The sequence below is a fragment of the Plectropomus leopardus genome, chromosome 15 (assembly GCF_026936395.1).
Source record: "Plectropomus leopardus strain MGB_pleo_1.0 chromosome 15, ASM2693639v1, whole genome shotgun sequence".
NCBI lineage: Eukaryota > Metazoa > Chordata > Actinopteri > Perciformes > Serranidae > Plectropomus > Plectropomus leopardus.
Genome location: NC_142190.1, coordinates 1630122 through 1650408, shown reverse-complemented (window position 1 = coordinate 1650408; position 20287 = coordinate 1630122). Strand labels below are relative to the sequence as shown.

Genomic DNA, 20287 nt, shown 5'->3' with positions numbered 1-20287 from the left:
TTGGCAAATTTAAAAAAAAAAAAATTCATTAAAAGTTTTTCCAGATTGGCTATGACTGTACGCACTGTTTTTCTTTTCTTTCACTGTATTATCAGGAGGATGCATGAGAGGTGAACGGGTCAATGATCTGTTTTGTGCATCAAACACTTCCAACCATGTAACCGGAGGAGCTGGAGGCGACGACGAGCTGGAGGCGACGACGAGCTGGAGGCGACGACGAGCTGGAGGCGACGACGAGCTGGAGGCGACGACGAGCTGGAGGCGACGACGAGCTGCGACACGTGTTTGTGTTGATGAGAGACGGGTCGTGCTCTGTGACGAGGCTCTGCAGGATGGAGGCGCTCAGACGTGCCACACACCAACAAACACGCCAACGAGCATGTGTGTGTCATATCTAACAGTGCATCGCCATGAAGGCCATCTGAGGCCAAACTCTGCCGAGTGCTGCTACTGCCCCCTGCTGTCCGTCCACGCTCACTGCTCCTCTCCCTCACAGGAAACAACAGTCCGCCGGTGCAGGAGGAGCACAGAATCCATCCTGAATCACGAGATGTCGTTTTATGGTCCTCTGCGGCCGGAGCAGGAGGGAGCAGGAGGGAGCAGGAGGGAGCAGGAGGGAGCAGGAGGGAGCAGGAGGCGTTTCTGGGCCTGTCGGCTCCAGATGGGAAACTCCTGGCTGACGGCGTTCTCATAATCCTCCAGAATTCACTTAATCAATAATTCAAGACGACCGAGACAGAGAGAGAGAGAGAGCCCGTCACAAAATTGAAAGCGTCTCCTGCTCCCCCCAGCAGTGTGGCACTGGGCTGTCTGGCAGATGGCGGGGCCGGGCTTTGGGGCCGGGCTTTGGCCCCGAGCCCGGCGCAGAACAGGTGGGTGGAGGAGAAACACTCATCTCACGGAGAGACAGATTCAGACACGGAGAGGTGAAGAATTAAAACGCTGACTGCTTTTTACTCTCAGCAGCTCACACTGAACATGCTGTCAAGCCAAAAAAGAACATAAGGACGGGTCATTTTAACCCTTTGAAACCCAAGAAAATGGGCTTGATTTAAAAAAAAAAATGGAAAAAGGGCGACGAGCAACCTAACAAGAAATGTCCCAAAAATTAGCAAGAAATTTAAAAAAAGGAAGCAAAAATTACCTGAAAATAGCCTGAGGTAAAGTAAAAAAAGACAAGAAAATTACTTTAAAAAATTGCTAAAAAATATTTTAAGCAAATTGATAAAATATTTAAAGAGTATATTTCCTTTTTTCTGTAACATAATTTTAAATAATATATTACGACAATAATTAACACTTTGAAGCCCCAAATGGGCTTGATTTCTTTCAAAAACAAGGAAAAAGGGAGACGAGTAACCTAACAAGAACAGGCCCAAAAATTTGCGAGAAAAAAAGTAAAAGAAAATTACCTGAAAATAGCCAGAATAAAGTTGAAAAAAAGACAAGAAAATTACCTGAAGAAAGTGATAAAAATATTTTAAGAATAAAACAAAATATTTAAAAAACCTAGTTTTTTCTTTCCTTTTTTCCGAGCAACATGTGCCTCTTGTTGTTTTGCATCTGCGGGTTTAAGGAAGACAAACTAAAACATGTTTTCTACATGAACAGTCTGTGTTCAGCTGCAGAGTCAATAACGCTGTCATCACGGCAGAAACAGCCAACGCTACTAAACACATACCTAAAATGTCACGTAGCCACGCCTCCAGCTTCAACAACAACACCTGTACAGCTCTGCGTGTGTGTGTGTGTGTGTGTGAGAGAGAGACTCACGATGGCCCGGGCCTCTGCGATGAAGAAGAGCTCGGTGAGGGCTCTGTGGAGCGGCAGCAGCACCGTGATGCTGGTGGGATCCTGGCTCAGGCTGTTTTCCATCGACATGAAGAGCTGCCACAGAGGCCGCAGCAGCGTCAGCTCGCAGGCTCTGCACGGAAAACACACACACACACACACACACACACACACACACACACACGATGGCAGAACACAGGCACAACAAAGAGTTAGTTATCTGAGAGTCACGTGTTTCTGTGTTAAGTAATATTTAGGATATTGTTTAAGAAAATATTGAAATGGAAATAAAATTCTCAGATATTATGTGATGTTCGGTGGAGTCCATCCGCACAAATTCCTAAACACATCCTTTGCCTAATTTCCGTGCTGACTGCCAGGACACGAGGGATTTATCGAGGCTTTTATGCAAAATCCCTGTGGAGTCCTGCAGCTCTGAGGAAAATTAGCTGCAGAGGCAAACATCTGCACCGGATCCTTTAACCCAAATTAGCATTACTATGCTGCAGGTGGGAGAGCCTCGTGCCCAAGTGAAAATGTTTGTGCATATAAATGTACCAAAAATAATAAGAAAAAATAAATGTTAAAAATTATTTGAAAAAATTGGACAAATTGATATTAGTTTTAATTTGCATCTTTATCTATTTATTTACCTTTGTATTAACTTCCTTTGCAATTTTCTTTTTTTATGTTTATTTTAGTTAGTTAGTTTTTAAAATTATTTGTGTATTTATTATGTTCTTTATTATTGTTTATTTTTTCACTATTATTTTGTTAATTATTATTTTCTTTACATTTTCATGCATTTCTTCTTAAAAAAGCAAATGAGGGGCTTTCATTCAAAGTGTGTCACAGGGTAAACTTTTCATCTGTTGGTTGATCAGCATCAGAGTGCACAGATTAAATTCTGCCTCGTTCCAACACTAGCTGGTAGAGGAAGGGAAAAAAACCCCAAAATGAATGCAATAATTAATAGTATAAAAAATGCATAAATAAAAAAGCCTAAATAAATGAATGAAAGCGAAATGGCATAGGAAAGTAAATAAATGAGGGGCATCACACAAACAAACAAAGAAAACGAAAACAGAAATATCATTTCATTTCATTTTTTTATGCCTGTATTTGTTTGTGCTCTTATTTTTGGTACATTGAATAATGTATTCATTTATCTGCTGGACCTTTTTTTGTTTTTGTAAGACTCCACTGTGAAACTGAATAAATGTGAGGAGCACTGCAGAGAAGGAAAGAGACAGAAACGATCGGACTCTTACGTCTGGGACCGACACTGCAGGAGGCGGAGCAGCAGGTGAATGGCTTTGAGACGCTGGTTTCCAGTCTGCCGACAGGCCACGCCCACCTGCCACTCCCAGATGTCAGCCAGCGGCAGGTGAGTGAGCACCTGGTCATCCGCCAGCATCTGCTTCAGGATCTCAAAACCTGACGGAGCGCAGAAACGGTGAGGACGTGACAAACGTGAGGACTTAGTTTAATATTTTGCAGATTCTCAAAGAAACAAAGCAAAGAAAAAAGTCCATTTATCCGCCTATAAAGTCTAATGTGAACCCGGAAATGTTGAGTACCCCAAAGTTTTAAGGTATAAATGCACAGTTTGGGTCCCCAACATTAAGAAACTGCCGGATGCTGATTTGCATATGTTGAGCAACTTACATATTTTACTAAATTTGCATACATTTACACGATCACATACACTGACAGGATTTCAGCCACTGCTTAGCCAAATTTGGACATTATCTGGATGATTTTGGGTTTTTTTTTTGAGGACAATGAATCCATTTCTGATATTTTCAAAATTCAAAATTTATGTTTTAAGCCAGAAGTCTGATTATTTCAACAGCAGTTGGGCTGATTATGAATAATTTTAATGAAATTTACTGGATCGAGCGGGTCACACAGGTAACTTACTCTGTGTATTTTATGTGTTTGAAATAATTGAAATAACTTTAAATTAGTAATATATAACCCGTGCTATATTTATAAACACATGAATAGAAATCACTTTAAGTTAACATTTGAATTCACAGACCATCACAAAGAGTTGATGCAGAGTTGGTAAATGTTGGTAAGGAAAGGTGAGTACTGCGGCACAGGAAGTAGAATAAAGTCATGTTTGACAGGTGGGACTCACTCAGTCCTGAAACAGTTATTTTAAACAAAATTATATCCAAAAAGATCAGAACAGAGAATCATATGATATATTATATATAATTACACGTGTGATAACATCATCATCCTCAAAAAAACAAAAGAACAAAACCACCCAGATAATGTCCAAACTGGCTGAAATACTGTAAAAAATATGTGATTTTGTAAATTCATGCAAATTTGGTACAATATGCAAGGAAGTGTGTGTGTGTGTGTGTGTGTGTGTGTGTGTGTGTGTGTGTGTGTGTATACCGGTCTGGAAGCGTCCTCTGTGTCCTCCGGTCACGGTGAACTTGTAGCCCCACTCTGTGTTGCTCATGTCGGACATGAATCTGTAGTACAGGGTGTCACCTGACAGACACACACACACACACACACACACACACACACACACACACACACACACACGTTAATACATTTATATCAGTTAGACTTCATTTGTATTAAACTTTTCATACAAATAAACTGCAACACAAAGTGCTTCATATAATAAAAAAAATAAAAAAGTAAATAAATAAGTAAGAAGATAAATAGATTAATAAATAGCATGCTAATAGCAATAATAAGAAATTATTCTATTTTTATTTTTTTATAAAAAGATAAGTAGATGAGTAAAGTAAAATATAACAGAAGGAAAAATAATGAATAAATATGTTTAAAATAATAAAATGATAAAAAAAGTAGTGAAACTGTAAAAGTAGATAAATTAATAAAAAGCATGATAATAGCAATAATAAAAAATACAAAAAGTTAAGTAGATAAGTAAAGTAAAATACGCATACTATAAATAGGTAAATTAAAGGATAAAAACAGAAAGTAAAATGATAAATAGATATGTTAAAAATAATAAAATGATAAGGAAATTAGTAAAACAGACTAAAATATATAATTAAGTAGTCAATAAACACAAAAATCAAAGTATCTGAAATGCAAACACACGGACGATCGGAGCAGAAAGGGAACTTTTTAAAACATCGCTCACCAGGAATCTCAAAATCGGCCCATTTCTGCGGGGAGCCGCTGAAGTTGTGGACGTCCTGCAGGAAGTCGCTGCTGCTGGACATGATGAGCTCGTCGCAGCCTTCCTCTGTGTAGCAGCGCGAGTCGAACTTCACAGACAGGTAGATGGCCCCCGGGATGTGCACCTTGTCCTTCAGAGAGCAAACAGCCACACAAGAGTCTTTAAACCTACACCCTGTTTCAAATGCAGATCTGTTTTAGGGTTGTAACTTGACTTTTTTTGTCTGTGGCTGGTGGATTCCCTAATCTGGGGGGGCTTCCAGGTAGCGTGTAAACTCTGGCGTGTAAAACCGTGAGCTCTCGTTGGTCTGACGTGAGTGTGCATACTTGAATGTGGCTCCCACACTAGCAGCTACAGGCTCCAACGAGGCTAAAAACATGACGCCTTTGACGTTTTTCAAAACAAGCTGTCACATCGGGGCTTCAGGACACTTGGATTACTTCAGACGAGCAGTATGGAGACATTTTGTGGTTTTATTATGTATCTTTTTTTACGTTTGCAGCCTGGCCACCTTTTTGCTTCGGTTGTTTGGGAGATGCAAAGAAACCTTTTCCCCGTAAAATGCCGGCAGAGTTTTGTGAACTATAAAACTTCACCCGACTTTCCATCGGCATGAGGGGGAGTAGATAATGAATTTTAGTATTTGGAGTGAATAATAGCTTTAAAAATAAGAGTTAAAAATGTGAGTGTTTACTCTTTCATCAAATGCATCTCAGGTACTTAAATTTGGCACTAATTGTTTTATTGTGAGTAGGTAATCAGTGTTACCAACATAATTAAGTGATACCCTTAAAACCAACTCTAATCGTTACTAAGAGTCAGCGCTAGTTTTAAGTCTCCTTTAATTCAACAGTATACATTTTGTGAGCAGCTCAAAGGATTAAACTGAGAAGATTTTGGGACAAATAAGGAAATATGAAACTTTTTTAAATAAAGTTATTATCTGTGATTGATGATAAAAAGAATCTTTTCTCACCTCAAAGTTGGTGTTGTTGTCGTACGGGTGTTTGGACTCTCGGATCTGCACAGCCATCCCCGGCTCCTCCATGAACTGACAGGCAGTGAGGGACAAACTGCACAGCATGCTCTGACTGCAGCCCTTCAGCACCCTCTGCAGGATCTGATCATACACCCAGGATTAATGCCACAGACACCAAACACTTCATACACCAAAATCACAATCACATTCACGCTTCATACACCAAAATCACAATCACATTCACACTTCATACACCAAAATCACAATCACATTCACACACAAAACACTTCATACACCAAAATCACAATCACATTCACACACAAAACATTTCACACACAATAATTATGATCACATTCACACTTCATACACAATAATTACAATCACAATCACACACACACAAAACATTTCATTCACGATAATTACAATCACATTCAGACACAAAACATTTCATACACAACAATAACGTTTTAACAATGGACACAAACCTTCTCCCAGAGCGGCCGCTCCTCCAGCTGCATCAGCATGTCCAGGATGTAGGCCATGTGTGAGGCGCCGTTCAGCTCCAGGGCCTCCTCGCTCAGCGCCGCCTCCGCGGGCCAGTCGGCCAGCAGCGAGGCCAGCACGTGGCGGGCGTACAGCGTGGCGATGGCCTGGTTGACCTTCACCAGGTATTGACGAACTGCCCGGTTGCTCCGCACGTCCAGCTCCTTGTGCAGGAGGGCTGAACTTTTGGTGCGCCTCTGTTTGGCGTAACTGAGCTGCAGGTCGCTCTCTGAATTTGTGATGAGCTTCTGGGCCACGACGTTGATCTCCTCGGTGGCCTTTTCACAGTGACTGGGTTTGGACTGAGGGACGGGGACACATCAGAGCATTGACATACTAAAAAAATATTTAAAAAAACATCAGCTATAAACTCTTCTCAGAGTCTCCGATCTCGTCTTGTCACATTAGAAATGTGTCGCTCCGCAACGGTGAGTCAATCGATTTTCTTCTTTTCTTTGCAACTATTGTTATGATCAAATTATTGTTTTTGTAATTTTCAGGATTCAAACACATTTTTATCAATAAATTTTCAGGACTTTTCTAAGACTTTAAGGAATATTTTCAAGACCATACCATCAATACTCATCAGTCCTTTTTTTATTTAAACAGCTTTTTAAAATATCTAATATTAGAAAAATCAGAGCATGATTAGAACTAAATATTTAAATATAACTAAGGGACTGTTTGTTATTAATGAGAGGGAAGGGGATGATAAAAAAAGGGGGGAGGCATGTCACTCGGGAGGGACTAAAGTTTTTTTTTTACTTCAATTTACTACAAATTCCTGTATTTTGTATTTATCTATCTACAGAAAAATGCAGGTTGGAAAGGCACATTTCCTTTAAAAAAAAGACCATTTTTCTCCTTTACAAATGATTTTTAAATAAAAACTTTTGGCAAACTTGTTTTTCTTCCCAAATTTTTTTTCTTTACATTTTTGCTGATTTTTTTTGTAAAGGTTTTTTTCTGTCTTTACAAGTTTTTTTTAAAACAAATTTTTAAGTTTTTTTCTTGCCACCTTTTAATTATTTATTGCAATTTGTGGGACATTTCTTGCGACGTTGGTGTCTGCCTATTCTCCCCATATAAGGGTTTAAAAGCTTGTGAAAGGCGTCTGAACGCAGCACAAGAAAACTGATGTCGATCCAGGTTTTTAAACAACTCACCACGCAGGACACCACGATCATATCCGTGTCCACGGCCTTTGTGTTCCTCTCCTCGGAGCGAGGCCGTCTGGTCGGCTGCCACTTCTGCGCCAGCGTACGGATCGTCTCGTCTGTTTTTATCTCTTCTCCGTCAAATCTGAAAAAAAACCCCACAAACCCCGAACACAGAGAGGCCGTGTTAGACTGTAAAATATGAACGCGGTGGATCGTATAAAGAAAGTAAATAAAGAGAATTTGTCAGTACGATTAGCTAAATTCACATCCAGAGTTGATCCGATGTGCGATCAGTGCGGGCAAGCAGCAGCCACTCTTTCACTTTTTGTTTTGTCCAACTTTTAAGATACGGATTAAAGATCTAAGAAACCATCTGACTTTGGAGAAAATTCGGTAGTTTACAAGAGGGTGTGCTCAGAGATTTTACGCGATATGGCAACCTTTTTTAATCTACTTTAATCTACTAAAGAAAATAGAGTTCATTGATGCTGAAACTGCAGCTTTGTAATATTGATCTGTTTTTTTTTGTTTTTATAAAAAATAAAACTTCTATTTCTGAAATCATTATTAATATTATTATTATTATTATATTTATTGTTATTATTATTGTTTTCATTATCATTATTATTATTACATGTATTCAGCAAAAAAATATAGTTTTTTTTTCTTATCTTTTTCTGTGAAATTTTGTAAATCTCACTTGTGTCTTTTCTTCTATCCATGTTGTAAATTTATTTTCCAATTATATTTGTGATAAAATGTATTTGTATGACTAAAGGTTAATAAAAAGACATTGAGAAAAGAAAGTGTCTGACCTCTTCTGCACCTCCAGGAAGAAGGAGTCGGTTCTCTTCATCTGCAGCTCGTACATGGCTCGCAGGATGGGCAGCGGGGCGTTTAAGGCATCGTGGGTGATCTGCATTAAAAAAAAAAGGGACTTTACATTATGACATGATATGAAATATTGCTGCAAGTCTTATGAATTGCGCTCCTCATCACCTGGAAGCAAATCTTTGTCTCCTCGTCGAGACCCTCCAGGGGGTCGGGCTTGTTGACGTCGGTGTCGTCAGCGCAGCAGCTGGAGTGGTCCGAGTCGTGCTCCTTGTCCTGCTCTCTCTGGTCCCGCTCGGGGTCCTGGGCCATGGAGTGGATCTCCCTCTTGGAGGAGTAGAGCATGATGGAGAGGATCTCCAGGTCTCGCAGCAGCCACAGCTTGCTGAAGCCCGTCCCTTTGCTGCACTTCCTCACCAGCAGCTGCGTCAGTCCTGACTGCTGGATGTACTCCTGAGCCTCCTCGACTCCATGTTTCTACACGACGGCACAAAAGAGGAGCACAAAACCATGCAAACGTTTTAGAAAGGTATGTCAGAAAAATCTTAGTATTGTTTTTTATTAGTAGTTGTTTAGTTAACATCATCATCAAGTTTAAATATTCAATACATTATTAGAACATTATTGTTTATTTATGAAGTGATTTTCTTTTATTTCTTCATTATGATTATTTTATTATTTATGTGTTTATTTAAGTGTGTATTTCCTATTTTTTGTTGATTTTTTATATGTTAAAGTTAAAAGTTTTAATTCATTAAAGAAACCAACTATTTTATATATTTATTAGTTATTTCTGAAGCTATTTTATAAATATTATTGTTTTTCTTATGTATTTATTATTATTTATTTGTCAATTAATTATTATTTTACTATTATTTATATTTTAGGTGTGTAATTCCTGTTTTTTTAAAATAATTATTTTTTTTATTAATCATTTTTTTATTTATTAATTTTGTTATTATTATATATTTCTCAATTATTTTAATTGTTTTATATATATATATTTATATATATATATGTATATATATATATATATATTGTGGTGGTGATGAAACACATTTCGTGGCAGGCACCTTCAGTGTGTTGTAGAGGCCTTTCAGGGCCAGCGAGAGAACCCAGGACGCCTCCACAGCATCGGGGGAGCCGTTGTCCTGGCTGGTCTGCAGCAGGTGGCTGATGATGGCGGTGAAGTTGCTCAGGTAGCGGCTGAGCAGGGCCTTCGAGGGGCCGTGGCCCTCTGACTGCCCCGGGAGCCCGGCTGCAGTGGAGTCCTGAGACTGGATGAGCTGGTAGTCCTTCACTGGAATGAGGAGACGGCACACAGAGGGTTAATTCCCCGTTTATTCACCAACACTGCGATCGTCTGCAGCTGGTTTATTGGGGATGCAGCGTTTGTCAGTTAAAGCTTTAGGAAACCAGCTCGCTAAATATTTTAAAAAGAAAACTTAAAACCGGTCTCTTCATTTTAGCCTTTAAAACTAACGCCGACTTGACTGCTTTGTTTTTCTTCAAAAGTATGCACTGCTGCACCTTTTTAAAATGTCGTATTTTCCTTCATTTTTTTGCATTTTCTACACTCTATTTTTAGCCTTATTTTTATTAACAAAGTCAGTGTGTTTCATTTATTTATTTTATTTTCCATATTATGTTATGCATTCAATTTTTATCCTTTTTATCTCACTTTTATTGGTATTTTCAAGTGGCATTGTATGCCTCCTTTTGCAATCTTATATTTATTTTTACACGCAGGTTTTTTATGTCTTTTGATGTGAAGCACTTGAAGCGTGTATTTTTTTTCTTGTAAAGCACAGTGGGCTGCATTTCTTGTATGAAAGGTGCTATATAAATTAAGTTTATTATTATTATTTCTACACAACATCATGAGAGTGAGCTGCGACTGCACCGACCTGTTTTCCTCTTGCGCGTCTTGACGTCCACCACTGCAGCGTGGTTCTTCTCCGTGAAGTGTTTGAGCAGGATCATGTTGTGCTGTTCATTGGCGTTGTCGATAAACACCGTCTGGGTGCCCACACACAACACCTGGCACGCACACACACACACACGGATGAGTCCCAGCTGAGCTCAGAGAGGCCGGCAGCACACTGTACAAACCCAGTCCGCGTGTCTGACCTACCTCGGGGAAGCCCACCAGCACCAGCAGGGTGAACAGGTTGGTGCGTTTGAGCGTCTGCGGCAGCTGCTGGATGCAGTGGTCAGTGAAGGCGGCGATGACGGCGCTCCACTCAGAGCACGTGTTCAGACTGTGCAAAATATCTGCCACCGTGCACGCCCAGTCCAAACCGATGCGGCTGCAAAACAAAGCAGCAGAACAGACGTTTAAAAGTCAAAGTTATCATCAGATGCAGATCAAATTATTTCAAATAAATTAGTGTTTGCTTTTATTCATTGATTTTTATCCAGACTTTTGTTTGTTTTTTAATTTTATCGTTTATTTTGAATTTATTATTACTGTCTTTTTCTTTTTTACATTTTAAGTTTATTCATTATAATATTTTGTTTATTTGATTTTTAACTTTGTTTATTTTTAATATTCGTATTTTTCATGTAATTATTAAATTAGTTTAGTCTGTTTTATTGAATTTGTATTTTCAATATTACTTAATTACTATTTTATTAAATGTTTATCCTTATTTATATATTTTTATTTGTAATAATAATAATTATTATTATTGTATTATTTGACTTAATTTTTACTATCACTTGTAATATCTCTATTATATTATTTATTTTATATTATTATAAATTTTAGTTTTAATTATTTATTTTTATCATCACTATTACGACTCTCAATCTTTCCGAATAATTAAACACTAATAAAGATGGAAATATGATACCATGGCTACACACGCAGCCTAAAATCAAATTGCTATCTTTTATTTTGTGAAAGTGAAAATATTTAGACCTCTTTAAGGAACAAAAGGGAAGGAAAAATCTGCTAAAATCCCTGTAGGCTCAGACTTTTTGTTAGTAATATTTTCTGCAGCTGTTTCATGAAGAAATCTGGTTTCTGAAATGCGGTTCGTTACGGTCTTACCTGTCTAAGCAGACGGCCCCGAGGCTGAGGAGCAGCTGCGTGGTCTTCCAGCCCTGCGTGTCCGAGCTGGCCGCCTCTCCCTGCGTCAGCAGGTCGTATTTGTCGGCGAGGGCCTCGGTGACGGCGGCGTCGGCCTCCAGCGGAGGGATGCGGAGCAGCAGCTGACCCAGCAGTCCCAGGGTGAGGTGGTAGGTCTCGTTGAGCGAGCCAGCGTTGGAAATGACCGCCCTGAAGAGCTTGGGCATGATGGAGCTGAGACTGGGCAGAGACAGCGTGCTGCCCTGAGGACACCAGAGAGACGTGGACATGTGACGTGTGGGACACGTGTTATTGCTGATAAAACTGGATAAAACGTGACTGCATGTTAAAAACAAATAATTTAGTCTTTAACGTGACAAAGTGTGGATGGATTTACAGGGTTCATAGACAATTTTCACAATAAATTTCCAGGATTTTTTAATGACTTTGAGAAGAATTTTAAAGACCATAAAGTCTCTGAAACGACCACCGATACTCCTTATCGGCCCCTTTTTTATTCCGATGTTACAGCTTTTTAAAAAGTAAATGTTATTTAAAAAAAATGATTTCAGAACAGAATTAGGACTTATTCAGGAGACGGGAGGGTTATTCTAAAATGACTTTAAGAAAAAAAATAGCCTTTTTTTCTCTTTAAAGTTTTGGGGATTTTTTTCTTTAAAAATTTTGTTGATATTGATTTTTGTTAAAAATGTATAATTACTTTTGAGAGAAAAAAAAGTTGTGGGTTGGGATATATTTAGTTTTCCAAAACATTTGCAGGCCTGGAAATCGCTGTTTTCCATGACAAACCCTGAATATACCTTTCAGAATACATACAAATAATGTTTTTGTCCTTGTTGGACGAGACACTCGTGTGTAAGCGATGATCAGCGTAGGAGATTTGTGATAAAAAATGATTAAACACTGAGTTTGATTGTACGGAAGCTTAAAAACTGGTCTTTGGTTGGACGTACTGGTTTGGCTGGTGGCAGCATGGCGGCCAGCAGTCCCAGGATCCTTTCTCTGGAGCACTCGGAGAACACGTGCTCCTGAAGGGGGACCTGCGGCAGCCGCTCGTCCGTCTCCTTCACGATGTCCGACGGAGAGTTGGCTGCTCGTGGACCGGACTCTGACGCTGAGAACGAGACAGAAAAAAAAGAAGAAGAAATGTTTAACGGGACAGCTGCGGGACGATGAATCAGAGTCTGGAGGAGACGATGTCTCTCGGGACTTACGTCGGACCACGGGGGACAGGGGGTCCTCGCTGGACACGGAGGCCGTCTGGCTGAGGCTGGGGGAGTCCAGGGTGTCCTGGGCGACCAGCTTCAGTTTGTCCCCCTCTGCGGTGCTCGGAGGAGACGACACCTCTGCAGGAGCAGGAGGAGGAGGAGGAGGAGGAGAGCCCACCTCCTTCAACTTCTTCTCCTTCCCTGATGGTTTACTCTGTCGGCGATTCAATAAGATGAGAGACCAACGAGTACGAGCTTTCATACTGTTATAATAAAATATACTAAATACAATAAAATATATACATACAATAAAATATACTAAATACAATAAAATATACTACATACAATAAAATATACTGAATACAATAAAATATATACATACAATAAAATATACTGAATACAATAAAATATATACATACAATAAAATATACTAAATACAATAAAATATACTAAATACATAATAGACTTCAGGCATCAACTCATGTTTGTACATCAGCTAAAATATTTCCATTCATCTGTGATCAATAATGTGACCTCCTGATCCTTTAAAAACTCCTGCAGTATTTATAAATGTGCAAGATGCAAATCGTATAGAAGCACAAAAAAATACTCAAATATGTGTAAATAAATAAATAAATAATAATATATTTTCAAATTATTATTATCACTATTATTATTATTATTATTATTAATATTATTAATATTATTATTATTATCTGCTCCATATGCAGTTTTTTTCACCCCCCTCCTCGACTTCCTGCTGCTGTAACGATTCGCCGTCAGAGACGATTCATTCTTCATATCGTAATGCTGCGGCTCACCTGGTCCTGTGGCGATGACGGCGAGCAGACTGCCGCCGTGCTGCCGGGCAGCGAGGAGGTGTCGGTGGCCGTACTGAGCTCCTGAGACGACTCTGGAGAGACCGGACACAGCTCGCTATCAGAGGCCGACTCGTTGGACGACAGCAGAGCGAGCAAAGCCGAGGAACGCAAGCCTGTGAGGAGGACGGAAGAAAGACGGGATTTACCATAAAAGGTCAAGAAAAAAAAACGGGAAACAAAGTGACACCAGCGGATTTGCCAAGATAAAACCATAGAGGGGGATTCTGCGGATTCTGGACTCGCCTTTGCCGCTCTGGCCCTTCAGCAGACAGTCGGTGATGAGCTGGGAGCAGTGCGTCTGCAGGGCGGACGCCTGCTCCAGAGCGTCTCCCTCCGCCTGCTTCTGACTGCTCAGCTCCGACGTGTAGAGCGCCAGAGCGGCGAACAGCAGCCACGAGTAGTTGTGGATGTAGGGCTGGATGAGGCGGTGACGGTCACTGATCCGTATGGTCACCATGGGGTACACGGTGATCCGATGGGTGGGCAGATGGCTGGAGGTGGAAAAAATAAATAAAAATTTAACTCAACTGGCTGTGAACTACGACAGCGCATTAGAGCCACTTTAGATTTTTTTTAAAAAGAGGGCAAAATTCAGAGTAAAACTTTCCAAGATTGTCGTAAGTTTGCGCAAGAAAAAAAGTCATCCGAGTTTATGGTCGGAAATTTCTAAGAAAAATTAAATCCATTTTTGACAAGAAGCACTCATCAGATTATGTGAGCCCACTTTACCTTCATAGTAAAATGTGCAATTTTCTCAGCATATCCGACTTTTTTTATCAGAAAATTGTGAGTTTATAAACTCACAACTTTTTTACTCAAATTTGTGACTTCATAAACTTATGTAGTGGCCACATTTTTTCTCAGAAATGTGTGTTTTTTCTCAGCTATTTCTGACTTTATGAACTCAGAGAGTATCTGACCTTTTTTTCTTAGAAATTTGTGATTTTTTAACACAATTTTGTGACTTTGTAAACTGAGAGAATATCTAACTATTTCCCCAAAAAATCTGAGATCTTTCTCACAAATTTGTGAATTTATAAACTCAGAGAATATCCAACTTTTTCTCTTAACTTCTGAGTTTTGTTTTTTTCGTTTTTGAATTTTTATTTTATCTGTAATGGCCCCAGTTCGCCGTGGTAGTAAACCACTGACAGGTGAGATTAATCGTGACGTGCGTCACCTGTCGGGATACTTCTTTGCGTTGTAACATCCGAAGCACAGGTCAAAGTCTTCGCAGACGTTACAGTTGATCCTGCTGCCAACGATGAGCCCCTGACAGTGGTCGCACGCGTACTCCATGTTCACCATCTCATGGTCGTCCTCGTGGCCCTCGGGCTTGGCACCACCTGGCAAAACACACACGCGCGCGCGCACACACACACACAGAGCTGTTATACTGTTGCTGTGAACTCGGGGCGACAGAGACTCCTGTGTGAGTGTGTGAGCTCACTGAGGAAGCAGGTCTTGCAGAGGTCCATGTCCATGCACTGCAGACATCGGTATCGGTGCCAAGGCGCCATCCTCTCACAGCCGTCGCAGGAGATCACAACGTTCAGCAGGTCACAGTAACGAGCAATGAACATGTGCATCTGTGGGTGAATTATTAACAATCAATTTCCAGGATTTTTCAAGGACTGAGGCAAATTTTAAAAACCATACATTCTCTGAAACGACAATCGATGTTTTTTATTTTGGCTCAAGGGAGGAGCATACAATTTTAAATGGCCATATTTTGTAGTTTACTGCTGAATATTAAAGAAAAAAACTGACGATTTGTTTTTTTCTTTAAAATATTTGGTGACTTTTAAAGAGAAAATGTAGATGATTTTTTTCTTTAAAAAATGTTGGCAAATTAAAAATAAGATTTTTTTAATTTAAAAAAAATGAGCAATTTCAGCTCTCAAATTTCTTTTACAATTTTAAATGAAAAAAATGCTGATTTGTTTTTTTCTTAAATTTTTTTGAAGATTTTTTTTCTTACATTTTTTTGGCAAATTAATATTAAGGACATTTTTTTTATTATAAAAGGAGTGATATTTTTCTCTAAAAAAAATTTTGGGAACTTTTAAAGAAAACAAATTCTCTGAAAACATTTCTGCTCTCTTCTTGGAGGAGGAGACAGTCGACCCTGCTCAGTAATTGGACTCTGGCGTTACCTTTCTCCTGTCCTCCGTGGAGTCCTCTTCGTCGATTTTGTCGTACCACTTCTCAAACATCCCGTCCATACACTCGTCCATCCACTCCTGGTTCTTCTTGTAGTCTGCGATCTCGTCCTCCTCCGTCCACTGACTATAAATCAATTTCAACCACAGCAGAATCTGTTTTAGATCCAAAATCTAAAATAATAATAATACTACATTAAATAACAATAATAAAAATAAGAAAAACTAGGTGGTAATAATAAGGAGGGAATGGAAAATAAATACATAAATAAAGTAATAAAGTAGTAATAAAAAAGAGGAATAGATAAGAAAATAAACAAACAAACAAATAAATCACCTGTGTTGTAATTATTAGGGAGGAACTCATAATACAAACAACTATGTCATTATAACAATGGAAGAAAGGATGATAATAAATAAATAAATAAATAAATGAATATATAAATAAACGAATCTGTAGCAATAAAAAGGGGGAACAGATAATGAATAAATAAAAAAATAAATATATAAATAATAAATAATCAACTATATGGAATAATAATGGAAGAAATGATAATAAATAAATAAATAAACAAATCTGTAGTAATAAAAAAGAGGAATAGATAATGAATAAATAAATAAAATAACTGTGGTAATAATTGGTGAAAAATTAATAATAAATAAAAAAACAAATATGTGGTAAGAATAATAGAAGAAAGAATAATAAATAATTGAGTGACTGAATGAATAAATAAATTAAATATCTGTCAATAATGAGGGGAGGAATGGAAAATAAATGAATAAAAAATATCTTGATATTTAGAATTGTAGATTTTGAGAGACTGGAAACAGACACAAATAAAAGCTTTTCTTTGCACGCTGCGCGCTGATGTGTTTTCTCAGGTGTGTCTGGCGTTACCTGATGGCGATGTCGTGAACGCTGATGTTCTCCTGCGACATGCTGAGCAGGAGGTCGGGCAGCCTGATGTCCAGGAACAGCGGGAGGTCGTGGACCTCCCAGCTCATGTCCAGGAGGTGCAGCAGGCAGGTCTGCACGCAGGACAGGGCCGGCAGCAGAGCTCTGCAGAGCGGGACGAGGCTCACGTTACACCACCGCACACTAATCACTGCTGCCCGTTCATGTCAGCCAATCAGAGAGTTTAAAGGACAAGAGCTTACTTCTCATTGAGGCCGCTGAAGCCTTGAACCGCCTCCACCAGCATGAGCACCAGCTGATGGTAGGAGCGCCTCACCTCCTCGCCCAGCTTCTGCCCGCTGTCCGACAGCTGGGAGAAATAACTGCAGGAGACAGAGCAAAAAGACCCCCCCCCAAAAAAAACCCAAAATATGCTGTTATTAAATAATTCTAAACAGCTTTATGTGTTAAAAAATTACAAATATTTAACACACTGTGCAAAACTTCAGTATCACCCCTATTAAACCGCTTTAATACTGAATACACTCAAACCTCTCCACGACAAAAAATCTACTTTCAATGAGTCATTTTTAAACCAACATCAATTTTCATAACTTTTACCCTTTAAATGTCAGATTTCTGTCATGATGCAACTATGGTTTTAGATAAAAAAAGACATGAAAAACGAATTATTTTCTATATACTACATGCTGAGTAGATTTTTTTATTATCATAGAAAAAATATTACTTTGCATTTTAAAAAAAGCAAAAACAAAAACTAAACACAAAAATGAATTATTTTCGATAAACTACATGTAGATTACAAGTAGATTATTATTTTTTGATGATCACAGCCTGGGATATGTCCATGATTAGCAGCAACATTGATTTTTATATATTATTACTTTTTGTGCAGCTTCAAAATCTCACACCTCTGTGCACACAAATGTGCTTTTCAAAAATCAGGTTATAAGGAATATTATACATTCATTTTTAACCAGCATCAGTCCTAATCGTACATATCAAATATTCATTTAATTTCTGAATTTTAACCCTTTAAATGACAGGATTTTGTCATGATGCCACTATGTTTTCATATGGCAAAAAAAACACGAAAAATGAATTATTTTCAACATACTCAATGCAATTTTTGCATTTTTTTTAGGTAGAAAAAGACTTCCAATTTTTTAAAAAAAAAAAACAGATGTTACCATTTATTTGAAGATTTTATGATGGACTGTCAAAAAAATCATAAAATCCAACCTTCCACACAGTATTTTTAAGACTTTTTAACAATTACTTCAAAACATTTTCATACCAATTAAAGCCTTATTTTCAGATGAATGAATTCAAAGCATTTAAGTACTTTTTAGGGATCTGCAGGAAGTTGAAATGAAAACATGTTACTTACCCGGTGAAGTCTTTCTGGCAGGCCAGCAGCTCCTGCAGGAAGAGGATGCACGGCGCCTGGAAGAGGTGAGGTTTCCCCAGAGACTGCAAACACTGCCGGACCATCTCCAGGACCTTACACACACTCACAGCCTGAGCTCTGCTCAGCGACAGCGTCTGCAGGATGCTGCAGGACAAACATCGCCATTATGTAACGCCAGGGTTCACGCACATTTTTACCAATACATTTCCAGGACTTTCCAGGACTTTAAGGCAAATTTTCAAAGATAAAACGACCATCGATATTCCTCATCAGCTCTTTTTCATGACTATGGAATAGCTTTTTTAAATATATATCATTTAAAAAAGTAATGATTTCAAAACAGGATTAGAACTGAATATCATTGAAAATAATATTTTTTTAATTGTCCTGATTAAAACAAACGGGGTGATATTTAAAGAAAAATGTTTTTTTTTTAAATTGTTGGTGACTTTTGTAGAAACATTTTGCCAATTTCTTTTCTTTAAAAGTTTGTGGGTGATTTTTACATAAAGCTTTTTTTGGGGGTGGGATTTTGATTAAATATTTTGACAGTTTTTCAATTTACAGAAACTGTTGACTTTTTTTCTTTAAAAAAATGTATTAAAAGTCAATGTTTTTGGGTTGGTTTTTTTTTTTACATATATTTTTATTATTTTTAAAGCACAAAATTTTAGCAATTATTTTTTTTTATTATTTTTTATTTTTTTGACAATTTTTTTTCTTCAAAATTTTGGGTGATTTTAAATAAACCATGTTTCCATAAAAAAAAAACCACCCAGAATTTCACCATTTATCACAACCAAAAAGTGCAAACACAGAAATTGTCTTTTTAAATTTCCCGCTGGTGCTTGAACTCATCATGTTATTATACAGGTTTGTGAAAAAGATTTTCATGACTTTTTCAAAACTTTCTGGGTATATTTAGGTATTTAAAAACTTTTCCAGAAATTATTTTGCAAATTCTGTGAGTTTTCTGTGTTTTTCTGACTCTGTTAACACACACACACACACACACACACACACACACACACACACACACACACACAGCAGAGTCCAGGTGTGACGTGGCTCACCTGGCGGTTGTGAGCGCCTGGTCCCTCATGAAGTTCAGGATGTGTTTCAGGATCGGGTGGCGGTCCTTGACGGAGGGGGCCATGCGGGGCTCCTCTATGGATCGGCAGGACAGGAGGCGCAGGCGCGCCCGGCTGAACGGGGCTTTTCGGGGGAAGGCGGAGGGTGAGGCCGGCTCCCCCTGCTGGGAGGACAGGCTCTCCGTGGAGCCCCTGTGGCCCTGCCTGCCGGGCCCACAGGAGGACGAGGAGGGCTGGCTGGGTCCCGGCCGGGCTTCGCCGGCCTCCTCAGACGCCGCGGTCTGAGCTCCCTGAGCGCAGCTGGCCTGGAAGTCGCCCTCGGAGATGGAGCTGGAGCGGAGCAGTGGAGCAGCGCTCCCCTCTGCGGCTTTGGAGGAGTCGCCGTCCTGGCAGGCGGCGAATCTGAAGAGCAGGAGGCTCTTCTCGATGCACGTCTCAGCTGGAGAGCAAAACAATAAACGGGAATGTTATCGAAGACATAAAGGCGCAAAAGAGAAACGGACCTGTGGGATCAGCTGGACTCCTCACCGAGCGTCTCCATCGTGACCTCATCGTGACCTCCCTCCTTCTCGTCAGGAACGTTCATTTTGCCGACGAGGTATCTCTGTTTCATCTCCAGCTGAGAGAGATCATCAGCACAATGGTCGAATACATACAGGGTTCACACACATTTCTATCAATACTTTTTTTTTTAAAGATTCTCTGAAACCACCATCAATACTCCTTATCGATTATTTTTCATTATTAAAAATAATTAATTAAAGAAAAAATTTAATTAAAGAAAAAATAATGGTTAAAATTTTGGTGTTTTTTTGTCTTTAAAAGTGTTTGGCATTTTTTAAGAAAAGAATATAACAATGTTTTTTCTTTCAGAAATTTTTGTTGATGTTTGAAAAATGTTTGATTATTTTTCTTTTTAAAGAAAACAAATTGGTTATTTAGTAATTAGTTTTTGGCATTTTTTAAAGAAAAAATAGAAGAATTTTCTGTAATTTTTTGGCAATTTTTAAAGAAAACATTTTAACATTTTTGACAG

General features: G+C 38.8%; 1 protein-coding gene across 1 annotated transcript in view; it reads right to left on the bottom strand.

The window, feature by feature from the left end:
- zzef1 (zinc finger, ZZ-type with EF hand domain 1) overlaps nucleotides 1-20287 on the bottom strand; it is a 49423-nt gene that overhangs the window by 7090 nt on the left and 22046 nt on the right. The window contains exons 28-52 of the mRNA XM_088088102.1: nucleotides 19780-19870; nucleotides 19234-19690; nucleotides 18140-18304; nucleotides 16992-17111; nucleotides 16732-16893; nucleotides 15828-15960; nucleotides 15122-15260; nucleotides 14852-15017; nucleotides 13915-14162; nucleotides 13612-13784; nucleotides 12797-13004; nucleotides 12536-12696; nucleotides 11544-11824; nucleotides 10623-10797; nucleotides 10396-10528; nucleotides 9562-9788; nucleotides 8657-8965; nucleotides 8473-8573; nucleotides 7664-7799; nucleotides 6440-6799; nucleotides 5952-6095; nucleotides 4937-5105; nucleotides 4207-4305; nucleotides 3063-3228; nucleotides 1774-1924 (exon numbers count right to left, since the gene is read on the bottom strand). Of these exons, the coding sequence (XP_087944228.1) occupies nucleotides 1774-1924; nucleotides 3063-3228; nucleotides 4207-4305; nucleotides 4937-5105; nucleotides 5952-6095; nucleotides 6440-6799; nucleotides 7664-7799; nucleotides 8473-8573; nucleotides 8657-8965; nucleotides 9562-9788; nucleotides 10396-10528; nucleotides 10623-10797; nucleotides 11544-11824; nucleotides 12536-12696; nucleotides 12797-13004; nucleotides 13612-13784; nucleotides 13915-14162; nucleotides 14852-15017; nucleotides 15122-15260; nucleotides 15828-15960; nucleotides 16732-16893; nucleotides 16992-17111; nucleotides 18140-18304; nucleotides 19234-19690; nucleotides 19780-19870 (4674 nt within the window). The remainder of the gene's footprint in view (nucleotides 1-1773; nucleotides 1925-3062; nucleotides 3229-4206; nucleotides 4306-4936; nucleotides 5106-5951; nucleotides 6096-6439; nucleotides 6800-7663; nucleotides 7800-8472; nucleotides 8574-8656; nucleotides 8966-9561; nucleotides 9789-10395; nucleotides 10529-10622; nucleotides 10798-11543; nucleotides 11825-12535; nucleotides 12697-12796; nucleotides 13005-13611; nucleotides 13785-13914; nucleotides 14163-14851; nucleotides 15018-15121; nucleotides 15261-15827; nucleotides 15961-16731; nucleotides 16894-16991; nucleotides 17112-18139; nucleotides 18305-19233; nucleotides 19691-19779; nucleotides 19871-20287) is intronic.